This window comes from Eleutherodactylus coqui, chromosome 10 (assembly GCF_035609145.1).
Source record: "Eleutherodactylus coqui strain aEleCoq1 chromosome 10, aEleCoq1.hap1, whole genome shotgun sequence".
Lineage (NCBI taxonomy): Eukaryota > Metazoa > Chordata > Amphibia > Anura > Eleutherodactylidae > Eleutherodactylus > Eleutherodactylus coqui.
In genome coordinates, this window is record NC_089846.1 from 74,396,690 (window position 1) to 74,415,183 (window position 18,494).

An 18,494-nucleotide genomic window follows, 5' to 3' on the forward strand; every position below is an offset into this window, starting at 1 on the left:
ACCACAGATGTGATAGCAGCCTTATCCTCTTACTGACACCCAGGACCCCCACCACAGATGTGATGGCAGCCTTATCCCCTCACCTGCCCCCCACCACAGATGTCATAGCAGCCCTATCCCCTCACCTGACACCTAGGACCCCCATGGCAGATATGATAGCAGCCTTATCCCCTCACTGACACCCAGGACCTCCACCACAGATGTGATAGCAGCCTTATCCCCTCACCTGACCCTCACCATAGATGTGATAGCAGCCCTATCCCCTCACCTGACACCTAGGACCCCCACGGCAGATGTGATAGCAGCCTTATCCCCTCACTGACACCCAGGACCTCCACCACAGATGTGAGAGCAGCCTTATCCCCTCACCTGACCCCCACCACAGATGTGATAGCAGCCTTATCCCCTCACCTGACCCCCACCACAGATGTGATAGCAGCCTTATCCCCTCACCTGACCCCCACCATAGATGTGATAGCAGCCCTATCCCCTCACCGGACACCTAGGTCCCCCACCGCAGATGTGATAGCAGCCCTATCCCCTCACCTGACACCTAGGACCCTCACCGCAGATGTGATAGCAGCCCTATCCCCTCACCTGACCCCCACCACAGATGTGATAGCAGCCTTATCCCCTCACCTGACCCCCACCATAGATGTGATAGCAGCCCTATCCCCTCACCGGACACCTAGGTCCCCCACCGCAGATGTGATAGCAGCCTTATCCCCTCACCTGACATCTAGGACCCTCACCGCAGATGTGATAGCAGCCCTATCCCCTCACCTGACACCTAGGACCCCCACCGCAGATGTGATAGCAGCCTTATCCCCTCACCTGACACCCAGGATCCCCACCACAGATGTGATAACAGCCTTATCCCCTCACCTAACACCCAGGACCTCCACTACCGATATGATAGCAGCCTTATTCCCTCACCTGACACCCAGGACCCCCACCACAGATGTGATAGTAGCCTTATACCCTCCACTGACACCCAGGACCCTCACTGCAGATATGATAGCAGCCTTATCCCTCCACCTGACCCTCACCATAGATGTCATAGCAGCCATATCCCCTCACTGACACCCACCACAGATATGATAGCAGCCTTATCCCCTCACTGACACCCATCACAGATGTCATAGCAGCCCTATCCCCTCACCTGACACCCAGGACCCATACCACAGATGTGATAGCAGCCTTATCCTCTTACTGACACCCAGGACCCCCACAGCAGATGTGATAGCAACCTTATCCCCTCAACTGACACCTAGGACCACCACCACAGTTGTGATAGCAGCCTTATCCCCTCACCTGACACCCAAGACCCCCACCACAGATGTCATAGCAGTCCTATCCCCTCACCTGACACCCAAAACCCCCACCGCAGATGTGATAGCAGCCTTATCCCCTCACCTAACACCCAGGATCCCCACCACAGATGTGATAGCAGCCTTATCCCCTCACCTAACACCCAGGATCCCCACCACAGATGTGATAGCAGCCTTATCCGCTCACCTGACACCTAGGACCCCCACCACAGATGTGATAGCAGCCTTATCCGCTCACCTGACACCTAGGACCCCCACCGCAGATGTGATAGCAGCCTTATTCCCTCACTGACACCCAGGACCCCCACCACAGATGTGATTGCAGCCTTATCCCCTCACCTGACCCCCACCACAGATGTGATTGCAGCCTTATCCCCTCACCTGACGCCCAGGATGGGCCCCCAGTTTTTGACTCGGCTATAGGACATCAGTAATCTGTATTTCTGTGGCTGCTCTCCCTGGTAACAAGTGACAAGCAGCAGGCTGTTTTCTCATTGGCTCACGCTGGGCTGGGCTGTGAAGGGCTCAGTAAGTTGTAGTGTCGGCTGCTCAGTGTGACTCTGGGACTCCACAAGTCAGCGCTCGGCTCTACAACATGGGGGCTTTCAGTCTGCTGGTGGTCTGCGCTCTCCTCACAGCTCCCCTCATGCTGGCTGCAGGCTCCTCAGGTAAGCGAATACTCCCATCATCCTCCTCACTACACGGGGCTTCTGTGGGGTCCGGCAGCCGGTTCCGTGGATGTGGTCGGTCGGTAATGTCTCTAAGTGGTGAGATGCACATCAGTCACACGTGAAGAGAAGCCGCCATTATAGGCGCGTCTCGTTATTTGTGCGATTGTTCTCGCGGCGCCGCTCCCGGATGGAACAGTCCCAGCGTCTGATCTCTGGGCGATTCTGTTCAGGAATGACACATTCTTCCCTCTGGGAGCAAAAACAACATGGCGTTGCTCTGGCGTTACTGCGAGTTGTGCAGTCTTCTATCGCGACTATTAGAATAACACGCGATTTTATCAGTCGCATTAAAATCGCGGGTTTACCCGTGTGATATCAGACCGATATCTCGCTCGCCGTATAAATACAACCTTAAGGGGACGTTCACACCTTGTGGAGTTTTGGGTGGATCCACACTAAAAGCTCGTCAAAATCCGCACCATGTAAACCAATAAGGTTTGTTCACACAGCGATTCCTTTCTCTAAAAACCGCATTAAAAAACTTCATCTTTTGCAGCGGTCCTTGGAGCGGATCCACACGTGGAACTTGTCCTGTGATTGGGCAAAATCCAAGTGCGGAACTCCAATTTCGAAAATCCCTTTTCTGCACATCCAGAAATGACTTGTTCTCTGGGTTGTTGGAAACGAGGCAACCGGTTTATGGCAGACGCTGGCATATAATATACCGGAGATCTGCACCCGCTGGACGAGATCTCTGTGGGCACGGAGGAGTAGAGGTACGACTACATAGAGGTGTGCGCCTGTTCATATATTAGTATAATTTGCGCCGCTGCATGATGCGAGGTCCCTGGCTGCGTTGGGTGTCACATGTCCAGCGGTCGTGGTGAAAAGCGGATTACTGTGCTATAAAGAGTTCTACGACTGTCAGATATACTTTGGCGCACGCTTATTAAAGGGCATCTGTCGCCTACTTGTAGCCCTGGGAGCTGATAATAGGTGATACAAACACTGGGGGAGCGATGGGGAGGTAAGTTTAGGGTATCCCCGGACTCAGCAGTCACGTACTGCCAGCGTGAGCTAATAGTAGTTGACGGCCAGGAGGTAAGTACACCCCGGACTCAGTGGTCACCTACTGCTAGCCGTGAGCTAATATTAGGTGATGGCCAGGAGGTAAGTACACCCCAGACTCAGTGGTCACCTACTGCCAGCCGTGAGCTAATAGTAGTTGACGGCCAGGAGGTAAGTACACCCCAGACTCAGTGGTCACCTACTGCCAGCCGTGAGCTAATAGTAGTTGACGGCCAGGAGGTAAGTACACCCCAGACTCAGTGGTCACCTACTGCCAGCCGTGGGCTCAGCCTGTAGGACTAGCAGTATCTGGTTGGGTCCCTCTAAGGCTGCTGTGTTGGAGCATTTGTGACTCAGCTCCTCACTGACCACCGGCAGTGTGCATACGGGGGCAGCACTGAGCATCCACTACCTTGTGTATATACCCACAGGTGTAAGCTGCCTGCCCGGATAATGTGGTTGGTGAATGTGGGGACCGGCGGCTGGGGGTTACATAATAGCCCCCCACAGCCCGTACACTCACCGTTGGCACTACAACAGCCGACTTCTCCGTTTTTGGTGGCTAAAAAATCATCCTAATAAGGAGCCCCGAAATCCACAAGGTGCTCCTTCATTTCTGGGCCCCGAGTCCTGCTGCACCGGCGTGTCACATAGTGGATATTTCCATTATTTCTGTACCGCAGTAATAAGTATTGCGCTGGGCTCCTCTAGTAACACCCGCTGCGTTACACAACAATGGATTAAAATAGAAGATCTGAAAAAGAGAAAATGACTTTTTTAAAATTTCACCTGCACTTTGCTAAAGAAGAAGAACTGAAGCAATCTGTTAACCCTTTAATGCCATGTGGAATACTATAAGAGCCGTATTACGGGCATATTTAACCCCTTAGTGACGAAGCCTGTTTGCGCCTTAGTGACGGAGCCAAATTTTGGAAATCTGACGTGCGTCGTTCAACGTGGCATAACTCCGTAAAGGCTTTACATATCCCAGTGATTCTGACACTGTTTTTTCGCCACATGTTGTACTTCATTTAGATTGTAAAAAGAGACCAATATAATTTGTGTATATTTATTAAAAGTACCAATATTGGAAAAATTTTGAAAAAATTGTCATTTTTTCACATTTTCAACCGTAATATCTCAAATATGTCCAAACATACTGTACAAATTTTTGATAAGATATGTATTTCCATCTGTTTACTTTATTCTGAATGCACACTTGAAAAACTTTTGTGTTTTTTTTAACCATTTAGAGGACGTACAAATTTAACATTACTTTTCAGCATTTTGAGGAGCACTTTGTTTTCCTGCACCAAGCCAAGTTTGCAGAGGCTCATAAGTGTCAGAATAATAGATACACCCACAAATGACCCCATTTTAAAAACTACACCCCTTAGTGTATTCACTGAGGGGTGTCATGAGTATTTTGACCCCACCAGTTCTTTTCAGGAATTAGTTCAATTTAGGGGACAAAAAATAAAATTTCATATTTTTGCAAATATGTCATTTTAAAGACATATTTTTTTCCTATAGAGCCCATGAAAATGAGGATTTACACACCAAAATGGATACCCCCGTTTCTCCCGTGTTCAGAAACATACCCATTGTGGCCCTAATCTTATGTCTGGATGCATAACGGGAGCCAAAATGAAAGGAGTAGTCGGTGTCTTTCAGAACATAAATTTTGCTTGGCGTTTTAGGCCCCATAGCACTTTTGTAGAGCTCTTGAGTGGCCAAAACCAATAAGAACCCCCACAAGTGACCCATTTTGAAAACTAGACCCCTTAACGAATTTATCTAGGGGTGTACTGACCATTTTGACCCCACAGTTTTTGAATGAATTCAAGCCAAGCAAAAGGAAAAAATTGTGATTTTCATTTTTTTTGTCAATTCTGTCATTTTAAAAACAGCTTTTTTTGTACAGCACACGCATGAATAAAGCCTTTCATCCCAAATTGGATACCCCTGTTTCTCCCGTGTTCAGAGACATACCCATTGTGGCCCTAATCTTATGTCTGGATGCACAATGGGGCCCAAAACGAAAGGAGTAGTCGGTGGCTTTAAGAACATAGATTTTCCTTGAAGGAGTTTTAGGCCCATAGCACTTTTGTAGAGCTCTTGAGCGGCCAAAATCAAAGAGAACCCCCACAAGTGACCCCATTTTGAAAACTAGACCCCTTAATGAATTTATCTAGGGGTGTACTGCCCATTTTGACCCCACAGTTTTTGAATGAATTGAAGCAAAGCAAAAGGAAAAAATTATGATTTTCGTTTTTTTGGCAATTCTGTCGTTTTAAAAACTGCCTTTTTGTACAGCACACACATGAATGAAGACTTGCACCCCAAAGTGGATACCCCTGTTTGTCCCGTGTTCAGAGACATACCCATTGTGGCCCTAATCTTTTGTCTGGATGCACAACGGGGCCCAAAATGAAAGGAGTAGTCGGTGGCTTTCAGAACAGAAATTTAGCATGAAGCTGATTTAGACCCCATTGCACACTTGTAGAGCCCTTGAGCGGCCAAAACGACAGAGAACCCCCACAAATGATCCCATTTTGAAAACTAGACCCCCTAACGAATTTATCTAGGGGTGTACTGTGTATTTTTACCCTACAATTTTTGAATAAATCTAAGCAAAGCAGTAGGAAAAAAATTACAATTTTCATTTTTTTGGCAGTTGTATCAATTTAAAAACTGGTTTTTTTGTACAGCACACATAGGAATGAAGACTTTCACCCCAAAATGGATACCCCTGTTTGTCCCGTGTTCAGAACCATACCCCTTGTGGCCCTAATCTACTTAAAGGACGCATGGCTAGGCCTATAATGGAAGGAGCACCCGTTGGATTTTAGGGTACAACGGAATAAATTCCAGGCCCCATTGCCCACTTATAGAGTCATTGAGCGTCCAAAACTATAAAGACCCCCACAAATATCCCCATTTTAAAAACTAGACCCCTTAACGAATTCATCTAGGGGTGTACTGCGTATTTTGACCACACAGTATTTGAATAAATTTCAGCAAAGCAGAAGAAAAAAATTACAATTTTCATTTTTTTGGCAATTTTGTCAATTTAAAAACTTTTTTTTTTGTACAGTGTACATAGGAATGAAAACTTTCACCCCAAATGGATACCCCCGTTTGTCCCGTGTTCAAAAACATACCCATTGTGGCCCTAATCTACTTACAGGAAACATGGCAAGGCCTGTAATGGAGGGAACACCAGTTGGATTGCAGGGCATAACTAAATAAATTCCAGGCCCCATTGCTCATTTGTACGGAATAAAAATTGACTCCCTAAAATCCCCCCCCCCCCTCCACGCCCTTTTCGGCGTTCCCCAAATCTTAGATAAAAGTAATAATGTGAACTGTGTAGTATTTCCAAAGACGGGTAATTATGGAGGCTGGTTGGGATGGGCACATGGGGCAATAAAACCGGGTATCCCCCCTCCTCTCATGCTTTTTGGGAGTCATTTTTTGACCTCAGTGGCGGGGATGGGGTGTAAAAAGTGGCGCTCTGTGAGTCTCCGTAAGCTTGATGAGGTGCGGCGGTCTCACACAGAAGGCGCTCAACAAGCTGCTCCTGGAACTGCAGGAAGGCGAGCGTTCTCGGGGCTTCTTGTAAATTGCGTATTACAGGTAGCGGTCTGAATAACGCCGGGCTTACGCAGCCGTAGGTGGATCCCGGCTGTGAGCCCGGCTGTGACCCTGCGTACGGCCGCGTAATGTACTGCGCATAACTGCGTACTTACACGGGCGGTCATGCGCAGTACACTTTTTTTGTTGTTGTTTGTATTTCCCGCACCGTCGCTTAGCGATGTCGCGGGTACCCGCAGCCCGTATACAACGTAGTTGCGTATGGGCTGCGGGTATATCCACGACCATGGAGCACAATGGGCTCTATGTTGCGGATATCCGCGGTAAAATAGAACCTGCTGCGTTCTCTTTTCTGCGAGTGGATTACGCAATTCCAACCCGCTAATGTGAGCGGAATTGTGTAATCCAATGCGATTGATCTGCGTATTACCGCTAATCAAACGCATGCGGAATCCGTAATTCCTATCCGGTCATGTGAGACCGGCCAAAGGTAGATCGCTACCATTTTTTCACGTGACCGGGGACCACTCAACACGGCCACCCGTCACTGCTCCAGGCTCTCGGTGACCGTTGGTCGCCGAGAGCAAGGAGATATTAAGTTTCCTGGGCTCCCCGACTCCTGCGCATGTGTGCGGTGTTTTGCCAGCGGTCGCATGCGCAGAATACGGGAAAGTTCACGGAAGAAGATTGCGTTGGGGTGCAAATATGGAGGCCTCCGGTAAAAAATTTTATCTCCTCTCACCGATCGCATCAGTGAGGGGAGATGAAGCTTCACCTTTTTTTAACTTTTACGTGATCGCCATTATTCTTTGGATAACGGCGAACACGTGATCAGGAACCGCTCACCGCGGCCCTCCGTGAAATCTCCAGGCTCTCGGCTAAGTTTTGTAGCCAGGAGCAGGGAGATTTTAAAAAACCACGGCTTTTGCGCATGCGCCTGCCACATTGGCGACGGGTGCGTGCGCAGAAGCTGGGTTGAGGTCCGCGGATAAATCCGCAGGCCTTAGGTACGTCATTTCATCCTCCCTCACGGATATGATCCGTGGGGGGAGATGAAACGCAAGCTTTTTTTAACTTTTTAAAACTTTTTTTTAACTTTTTGCACTTTTTTTTTTTACCTTTTACCCCTTTTTTTTTTTTTTTTTTTTTTTTACTTTTTGCACTTTTTTTTTTACTTTACATGATCACTGTCATCCATTGGATCATGTCCCTGGTGACATCCCTCTGCTCTTGGCTACACATGGCAGCCAGGAGCAGAGCAATTTTGAATTTCCCGGGGCTCGAGCCCCTCTGTGCACGCGCCCGATGTCAATCATCGGGCGCGCATGCGCAGACGGGGATTTCGGGTCCCGGGACATCGCAGAGGACCGGGGGTGAGTATCTTCACCTCCCCTCATGGATCCGATCCATGAGGGGAGGTGAAACTTTACTTTTGTTTTACTTTTTCAACTTTTTCGCGATCACCGCTATCGCAATGGATAGCGGTGATCGCGGGCCCGGGGACCGCTCACAGTGGTCCCCGGTAACACCTCCTGGTTCCCGGCTACCTTCAGGAGCCGGGAGCCAGGAGATTTTAAATTTGCCGGGGACACCCGGGCTTCTGCGCGTGACGTCATCGTCAGGCGCGCATGCGCAGAAGGCCGCCGACGGGTCCAGGAGGACCAGATCTCCGGGGGACACCGCCGACAAGCCGTGTGAGTATTTTCAGCTGCCGTGATGGATCCGATCCATCATAGCAGCTGAATTACTACTTTTTTACACTTTTATTTACTTTTTTGCGATCGGCGCTATTCATTTTATAGCGCCGATCGCAATGCCGGGGGGGACTGCCCGCATCCTGGGATGACAGCTCCATGCTGTCGGCTACCTGCGGGCACCGACAGCATGGAGCTGTCACGTCCTCAGGCCAGTGGGCATCAATCCAAAGAGGATGCATAAAACTACGTCCTCTAGGATTAAGGCCCACTTTCTGAGGACGTAGTTTCCCGATGGGGCCGTCGTTAAGGGGTTAAAGAGTAGCTACACTTTTGGATAACATTTAACATATTTTAGAGACATGTCTAAAGGTAAATTTAGACAACAATTATTTCTCAAGATTAACTGAAAGCCGTCTTTTGAACGATAACCGTTGCGTCTAAATGCATGGCAATCGTGAAGTTTTCGTACACAATTCTTTCCTCACTCAATTCTAGTTTTCTAGAATTGAGCGATGAACTCTTATCAGCGGTGCAGGCTGTTATCACAGTTGGCAGCGCTGGTAAGATTATTTCAGCTCGTGTCCCGCTAGTAGTTCACAGCGGGACATGAGATGTAAGCGCTGAGAACAATGCAGCTGTTTGCCTATGCAAAACAGCTGTATTGTTCTCGTAGTGATTGGGGCGCTGTCCCGCTCCACCTGCATAGCTCTTTAGTAGCTAATTAACTACTACAGACTATGCAAAGATGATCGCTCAAAACTGTCACTCAAACTATCATTTGAGCGGTCATCTTTCAGTGTCAATGGGGTATTAAGTATTGATCAGTTTGGGTCCCGCTGCTGAGACCCCTGCTGATCCCTTGAATGAGGGGGCTGCAGCACTCACCTGAGCCCTGGACCCCCCGGCTGTCTCTGCTAGTTTTCGGCTCCTTCCGGCAGCTAGAGACGGCCTCATAGAGGTGGATAACACTTTCTATAGATCTTTATGTGGACCATCTTCAGCTGCTGGAAGGAGCCATAAACTAGCAAAGACAGCCAGGGGTTCAAGATCTCGTAGTGAGTACTGCAGCCCCCTCGTTCTAGTGATCAGCGGGGGTCTCAGCATCAGGTCCCTCACTGATCAATACTTTTGTCTCTCTCAAAAGTTATTTGAAAGTGCAGCTACTCTTTAACCCTCGTGGTACCATGGGGTCTATTTGACCCCAGTGTTGTTCATTGCAGTCCTACACTTTGGTACCACACAAGGGTTAACCATGAAGCTGCGGCAGTATACCCTGCAGCACACTATATGTGCCTACTATAGCAAACCACAACTGGGCATCCGATCTGTCATTTCTGGATGACTCCTAATTACTTTAGCTCCATCTGGTGGCCATTGGATGTTATTGCTCAACTCACGTTCTATATAGTCAGACTGAGGAGCTTACATCATCATCCAGAAGTGCATTACCTCCTTTACCGTGTCCTTTACACACCTCATTCTGGTTTATAGCTTTATTTTGAAGTGGACCTCCGAGGGGCGTTCACTTACTTTTAACCCTTTGGCCATTCTCATGTATTGCATAAGACCAAGAGATGAGTGATGTCCTCGCTGCTTGAAGTGATTCCAGTGGTCGGGCGCCCAGTCATGGGATCTTCTTCGCCCTCAGCCTTCTTCTGCCGGTGACACTTCGTGAGTACATACATGGCTTCCTGCTAGGACTCAGAATGGCGCGTCATTGATGACATCATCTCCGCAGGAGAGCCGTCTGTTCAGCAGGTCTGTTCTGTCATTAGGCAAACACATGAGATATGGAAGTAACAGGAATGGATACGTGCGCCGCACACAGAACCGCGCTGCAAGGAAAATAGTCCATTTTTTCAGATGCAGCAGTGAGTTTTTCTACTGTTGTTACATTGCGGCTAACTAGATATCCCATATACGGTGCAGCCCGTGGGTGATGGTTATCACTGCAAGGCATCTGGCACTGGCCTTGGGCGGCGGGTACATCAGGAGATTTCTGATGATCTTATGCAGAGGAGGGAATGAGCTACAGTATACCCTCACAGCAGCAGGGGGCAGCGCTTCAGTCCTTATACTCCATGACTACTTAGTGGTGGCTACTGAGCCAGTTGGGTCTGCAGATGGCCGGCCTATAGGAAGGTCAGCTGTCACCACTACAGAGTACAACCCTTCGCTTACTTTGCCGCTGGTGATTTTGGCGCCCAACACATCACCACAGGGAAGCTAGAGTAGTGGATGGAAAGAAAGGAGAAAGGAACAAGACCACTATTCTCCTCCAGCTTCTACATATTTGTGGACCTTTGTTCTCATGCAGAACAGACATTGTAGATGATTATTGTGGTTGGGACCACCAGCATACCGCTACGGGTCACAATTGCAACGCGGTCCATTAGCGAACGGGCCCCTGCTATATATTGTATCACTGCCACATCCCACAGGCCGGCTGTGACTGGCAATCACGGAGGAGAGGGCTGTGACCCGGTAAGCCAACAGACAATTACATGCTGCAGACTCCCCAGCATGCGGTCCTCCATTCCACTGAGAGACTGCAGTTGTGATTCGTCACAACATTCTATCAGTGCCCTGCCGGCCGCGTGATTTATCCAACCGACGGGGTCTGTTAGCTCAGGAGGGGAGCGGAGTCAGTAAAGGATGCGGTGTAACCAGGTATGTTTATACATGTAATCATATATGTATATCTGGTATAAGTTATACCAGCTGTACATATATAATTATATACAGGAAATACCCAGGTTTACCAGCATGCTCTATATCCCTATATACAGAAGATGTATAACCTTACACTAACTGTACATAAATAATTATATACAGGAAATACCCAGGTTTACCAGCATGCTCTATATCCCTATATACAGGATGTATAACTTATACCAGCTGTACATATATAATTATATACAGGAAATACCCAGGTTTACCAGCATGCTCTATATCCCTATATACAGGCTGTGTAACCTTACACCTCCTCATATACAGGAGAAAACCCAGGTTATACAAGCATGCTTCATATTACTATACACAGGGAGATGTATAACTTCTACCAGCTGTACATATATAATTATATACAGGAAATACCCAGGTTATACCAGCATGCTCCATATCACTATATACAGGATGTATAACTTATACCAGAAGTACATATATAATTATATACAGGAAATACCCAGGTTATACCAGTATGCTCCATATCACTATATACAGAGAGATGTATACCAGCTGTACATATATAATTATATACAGGAGATACCCAGGTTATATCAGCATGCTCCATATAACTATATACAGGATGTGTAACTTACGCTTGCTGTGAAACCACCCAAAGGACCGCTACTTTCCCGCAGTGATCCGAGGCGGTTTTTAGATTAAAACACCTCACATCTGCAAGGAAAATCGCATGTTGGCGAGCGCGATATCACGGCCCGGTATTGCACTCGTCCGTGTGAAGTTGGCCTAAGGGGCTACTAAAACATTTTTTTTGTAGTCCGGCACACGAGTCATGTTTGAAAGCCTATATCAAGTGGCCAGATCATGTATGTGAATGTTTTGTGGTTGTATGCAGCGCGTTTTGGGTATGGGCACAAGTACAGATAAGGAAGTGGGGCCCAAGCTAGACTTTTGTACCCAGACCCCTGGGCCTGTAGCTATGCCCCTGGTTAGGACAATTACTTATCACTATGTGGGTAACTTCTAATGCTGGTATTTGTACACTCATTGTCAGTGACATTCTTCCCCTAGAAGTTGTCGGATGAAACTTTGTGTGATTGTAACGTTGATTGAAAAAGGTTTGGTCCGGTGTCACCAGTAGAGTCAAGTGTGATCGTTCTCAGTGAGAGAAACCAAGTAATCTTCTAGATATGATACCTTTTAATGGACAGCAAAAATACATGATGTTATAATGAGCTTTCCAACTTACGCACAATTCTTCCTCAGGCATAATAAAATATACATACACATACGACAAGGCACAGACATAATGTCATTAATTTGCACTTAAAAGAATACCACAACAAGATGAGTAGAGAAATAAAGGGATACTTAAATAGTCCACTGATAAAGATGTGATGGTTTTATGGTCCCTGAATTAGTGTTAGGGGGTCACCAGGTTAAGGCCCATTTACATTGGACGAGTGTCGGGCAAACTCGTCCCTGTATCCCCGCGCTCCTGCATAGGAGCTAGCAGGGCTAGCGCGCACACGGAGCAGCCAGCAGGGAGGCAGGGTAGTGCAGGAGATTTCTCTCCTCTCGCTCCCCCGCCCCTCTTCATTAAGATAAACAGGCGCCGTTCGCTATGGAACGGCGGCTGTTTAAACTGAACAATGAGCGATGATCGTCATCGCTCATCTTTTAGCAGCCCAAGGATGAGCGATGACGATCCTCGCTCATCGTGCAGTTTAAACAGCCGCCGTTCCATAGCGAACGGTGCCTCTTTATCTCAATGAAGAGGGGCGGGGGAGCGAGAGGAGAGAAATCTCCTGCACTGCCCCGCCCCCCTGCTGGCCGCTCCGTGTGCGCGCCACCTGTGCTAGGAGCACGGGAGTGCGGGGATACAGCATGCTGAAAGACAGCAATCAGCCTTATCAGGAATTCACAGCGGGATACAGCTGATACTATTGTTTCAGCTGTATCCCACTCCCTGAGCACAGGCTGGGTATGAAGAACAGAGCTGTCCACCTGTGTTCTGCATCCCCTGCTCCAAGCGCTCGGCTGTATAACAGCCAGGCGCTCCAAGCAGAGAACAGCTGGGTGCAGAAGACAAGCGGCCCCGCTTTTCTTCTGCATCCCCCGCTCGGAGCATAAAGTGAGTGCTCAACGTTTGAGCAATCACCTTGTGCTTAAAGGCAAACAACGATTATCGCTTAAAAGCAATCTTTTCAGCTAAATAAATGTTCACACACAGAAATTTGATACTTAGGCTGCCTGTCCATGGGCGATTTATAAATCGCCTGCGGATCATGATCTGCAAAGCTTTCCATAGGATTACTATGGAAAGCACCGGCTTCCACGAGCGGAGAATCATAGTGATTCTTTCATGGGATTTAAATCACGTCATGCTGCGATTGCCGGGATTCTCTATGGTAAGCCTATCTGTCAGCGCTCTACCCCCGCGGCGGAATATTGCTAGCGATATTCCGCCTCGGTCGTGGACAGGGGGCCTTAGAATAGCACATGACAATCTGAGCAGAGAGATATATATACTAAATAAGTCTACTGAGCTGTGGAATGTAACAATTTTATGATGTCTCTAATTTCTAATGGACATAGAAGAAAATGGAAATACTATCTTTGCAGCCCCACCTATTTGATGGAAACTTTCTTCAATCAATTTCTGAGATTTTATGTGAAAAACAAAAAATGATTGGGAAGAGGACACCTGTCTTGACCTGTCAATCACTGATCAGGAACACCCTGAGTCCAGAGCAGGCCTGTATCCAAACACAGATCAGGAACACCCCGAGTTCGGCATGATAGAACAAAACCCTAAACAGGACACGGACAAAGGTAGAGTACAAAGGTTTATCTCCCAACCCCAGTAATGTGGAGCTCAGGGTCCTCTCCGGGGGGCTTACATACGGTCCTACCAAAACACTTTACAAAGCAGAACTCTGCAGCAATATGGAGGAATATTTCAGGAGACTAAAACTGAAAGAGTTCTCCATGACAAAGAGGGCACAGGACCTCCAAGCACTCAAACACAGGAGAAACTAGGGGCCAGGAATAAGTTTGATTGGACACCCCCTCCTGGCCACAATCCCACTTTGGATAAATATATAGACTCCTTTAGGCATGTGGTGCAATCTACTATACCGGACAAGCAGAGTAGAGAAGCATTCAATATCAATATGTCGGAAAGAAGGGCCATCTATGTACTCAAAGACAACAAGGAGATCACCATTAAGCTTGGAGATAAAGGTGGTGCTATAGTTCTCAAGAATACATCAGAGTACACGAAAGAAACAGACAGACAGCTGACGGACACCAGATACTACACCAAACTGGATCAATACCCGACTCAGAAATATGTGAGGGAATTCAGAAGGGTCATCATAAGCCAGTCTGTGGGCTCCACAAAACTCTTGGACTTGGTACCGGAGAACGCCAGGATTGGAGTGTTCTATATGCTTCCCAAACTACACAAAGCTAGCAACCCAGGGAGGCCAATTATCTCAAGTGTGGGAACCCTCACGAAAGGAATATCATGATGGGTAGAAGGTGTCCTCAAACCACTGATGAGGAACAAAACTAGCTACTTGCAGCACACCACCGACCTACTGTACTGAACAAACTGTTAACCATAGGTCCCCTCCCCGATGGCGCCATCCTGGTCACCATGGATGTGGAGTCCTTATACTCCAACATCCCACACGAGGATGGACTGACCGTCTGCCAAGCGCAGCCTATATCTGAATCCGTGTTACTACTCACAAGGTTCATCCCCACACACAATTATTTCTCCTTTGGCAAAAAGATATTGAGGCAACTCACTGGAACCGCCATCGGCAGTAAAATGGCACCGCAATATGCCAGTCTTCTCATGGCAAAACTGGAGAGTGACTTTCTGGACTCCTTCCCCAGCAAACCACTGGCCTACTTCCGCTACATTGATAACATCATAATCATTTAGACCAACACTGAACAAGAATTAATAAATTTCCATGAGAGATTCAATGCATTTCACCCCACCATAAACCTGACATTAACCCCTTCATGACATGGCCTATTTTGGGCTTAAGGACGCAACAATTTTTGGCGGATTTTCTTCTCCGTTTATCAAAAGTCATAACTTTTTTATTTTTCCGTCGACGCGGCCGTATGGGGGCTTGTGTTTTGCGTGGAGAACTGTAGTTTTTATCGGTGCCACTCTTGGGTACATAGACTATATTGTAAAACTTTTTTTTAAATGATAGCAGGGAGAGAAAACGCATCAATTCTGCCATAGATTTTTTAATTTTTTTTTTACAGCGGTACTCATGCAGCATAAATGAGACATTCCATTTTTTCTGCGGACCGGTACGGTTACAACGATACCAAAATTCTTACATTTTTTTTAGGTTTTCCCACTTTTCTGCAATAAAAACCCTTTTTCTGGGTAATCTTTTTTTTTTTTCTAAATTGCTGCATTCAAAGTCCTGTAACTTTTTTTATTTTTTGATGAACGGAGCTCTATGAGGGCTTATTTTTTGCGAGACAAGCTGTAGATTTTATTGGTACCATTTTGGGGTACATACGGCTTTTTTGATCACTTTTATTGCGTTTTTAGTGAGGCAAAATGCTAAAAATTAGCAGTTTGCCTCAGTTTTTTAGCGTTTTTTTTTTTGCGTTTTTTTCCGTGCACAGTCAAAAGCATGTGCAACTTATTGTACGCGTCGTTACGGACGCGACAATACCAAATATGTGGGGTTTTATTTTTTTTTTTTACCTTTTTTTATGCTAATCTGAGAAAAAGCATTAAAAAATGGTTTTTTAAACTCTTTTTTTTACATTTTTTTTAATTCTTTTTTTAATCTTTGTTTTTTTTACACTGTTTGTGTCCCTCTGAGGGACTTTAACCACTGCCCTGATGATCGCTGGTATAAGGCATGGCAGAGCTACTGCTCTGCCATGCCTTATCGCTTGTACAGCGATTATAGGCACAGGCAATACAGGACGCCAGTGTCCCTCTGTGAACTCTTTCCCTGCCGCGATCTACTTAGATCGCGGCAGGGAAGGGGTTAACAGCGGGGGCGCATCTCTGATGCCCCCCCGCTGTGACTGACAGCCGGCTCCCGCTGCGAGAGAGCGCGGGATCTTATGTGATCCTGCGCTATCTCCAGGATGTAAGTTTACGCCCTGTTGCGGGAAGTACCAGGCTGCTAGGACGTAAACTTACGCCCTGCAGCGGGAAGGGGTTAAGCTACTCGTATACAGAAATCAACTTTTTGGACAACACCATAAAAATTTCAAACTCCTCCCTATACCAGAAACTGATTGATCGACCCACAAACCTCAGATGGGAGAGTTTCCATCCCAAACACATCAAAAAGTCTATTGTTTACAGCCAAGCCATCAGATACAACCAGATCGTGTCCCATCCAACAGACAGAGAGGAACATTTACACAATTTAAAAAAGACATTTTTTTAAATCAGGGCTACCATCCCACCTCATTTGATGACTAAATCACCAGAGCCACCAGGATACCCAGAAATCAACTACTCCAATACAAGGAGAAAAAAAAACCGGTCGTGTACCTCTAGTAGTGACCTACAATTCACAGTTAGAGGTTACAGGCAACCTCCTAATTTGAGGAACCTTATAATCAGGAGTGCATTGCCCTCGGACACTCAAAAAGGAACTTATCCATGTAATGTAAGGAACTTCAAGACCTGCTGACATGTACGGACCGCAGACAGGATACAAATCCCCAACACACAGCCGGACTATAAGATCCCGTGGACATTCACATGTTCCACGTCTGATGTTGTGTACCTGATCATGTGCAGTAAATGTCCTGGCGGGCTTTATATCGGGCAGACAGGACGAAAACTGAAAGCCAGGATGAGATCTTATCGCCACTTAATTGGAGAGGAAAAGATGGAATTACCAGTGGCAAAACATTTTTGTGGTCACGGACATAGCATTGAGCAGATGAGTTATCATACTGAAGGGCAACTTCAAGTCACAGCGTCACAGAAGAATCTGGGAGTATAAGTTTATGGCCATGTTTGATACCCTTAAGAATGGAATGAACCTCAGCCTGGGATTCTTGCATAAGTGGGGAATATGAAAAGGTCTGAAGGAGATCAAGATAGGTGTCCTCTTCCCAATCATTGTTTATTTTTCTCAAAAAAATCTGAAATTGATTGAAGAATATTTCCATACAATAGGTGGTGCTGCAGAGGTAGTATTTCCATTTTCTTCTATGTGCATTAGAGATAAGAGACATCACAATACTGTCACATTCCTCAGCTCATTGGACTGATTTAGTATTTATCTTTCTGCTCAGATTGTCTTTTGCTATTCCAAGTCTCAAATTTTTATGTGTGAACATTTATTTAGATCAAGAGGGGTGTCCCACCTCCCCTCTACATCTGTGTGTTATATTTGTGTGCTATCTAAACTAGTTTCATTCATTAGCCTGATGAAGGGTAGACAGAACTCGAAAGCTCGCTATAACATCATGTATTTGTTAGCCATTAAGAGGTATCATATCTACAGGATTACTTGGTTTCTCTTACTAAGAACAATCACATCATATTTCCCAGTCACGCATGAAACCATTTTGAAGAATTTAGGCCTCCGTTGAAAGTGTCAAAAGTTGTTTCATTCCTTCTGTGTATTGGAGAAGTTGATTTCTAGATTACTAGAGGCCGTGTGCCTCTAGTTATGACCTACAATTCACAGCTAGAGGTACTAGGGAAAACTGCAGAGAAACTCCATCCTACCCTGCCCAAGGATGACTGTCTGAACATCATATTCCTGGACCCTCCCCTTCTGTGTTAGGCCTCTCACACGGGCAACAACAATATTGCCGTGAGAAAATCGTAGCGATTTCGCATCTGTGTTCTGTGTGCTATTGCTGCGTTTTCTCACGACTTTGTTGCGCTCTTTAGCCGGGTTTTTAGGGAATGGACCCAGGGGCTTGAAATATAAGCCCTACTCCAAAAATAAGCCCTGGCTGCATAAAAAAAAAACAACAAAACAATACATCACCCAACAGCTGCTGTCTGCTTCGCCGCACTTTTCCTGGCAGGTAAACTTGCTTGAAGTTTTCCCGCAGAGCTTCCTGGTCAGGGGTTCAAAAACCTCGCCTCCAGGAAGCACTGGCTCTGCAGTGCTTGATGAACCAATCACAGCCATTCAATGCAATGGCTGTGATTGGTTCATCCAGAGCTGCAGCTCAGCCAATCACTGCAGTGCTCCATGAACCAATAAAAGCCAGTGCTTCCTAGAGGCAGGGATTTTGAACCTCCCAACCAGAAAGTGCTGGCTGAAAACTATAGACAAGTGTGCTGAAGCTTCAGAAGACGACGTGCGGCAGAGCTAGGGATTATTTTAGGTACAAACAGTAGGACTTCCTGCTGTAAAAGTTGCAAATGCATTTTCGTGCAATGCAACATAAAAAAGGCTCTG

General features: G+C 46.7%; 1 protein-coding gene across 3 annotated transcripts in view; it reads left to right on the top strand.

Annotated features, from left to right (window-relative positions):
• Positions 1 to 1,848: 1,848 nt before the first annotated feature.
• The window catches only part of LOC136580606 (H-2 class II histocompatibility antigen, E-S beta chain-like), a 474,076-nt gene continuing 457,430 nt past the window's right edge, over positions 1,849 to 18,494 (top strand). For all 3 annotated transcript variants that reach the window (XR_010786989.1, XM_066581295.1, XM_066581294.1), the window contains exon 1: positions 1,849 to 1,999. Coding sequence is in view for 2 of the 3 variants with exons in the window: in XM_066581295.1 (XP_066437392.1) it covers positions 1,927 to 1,999 (73 nt within the window). In the remaining variant the exon portion in view is untranslated. The remainder of the gene's footprint in view (positions 2,000 to 18,494) is intronic.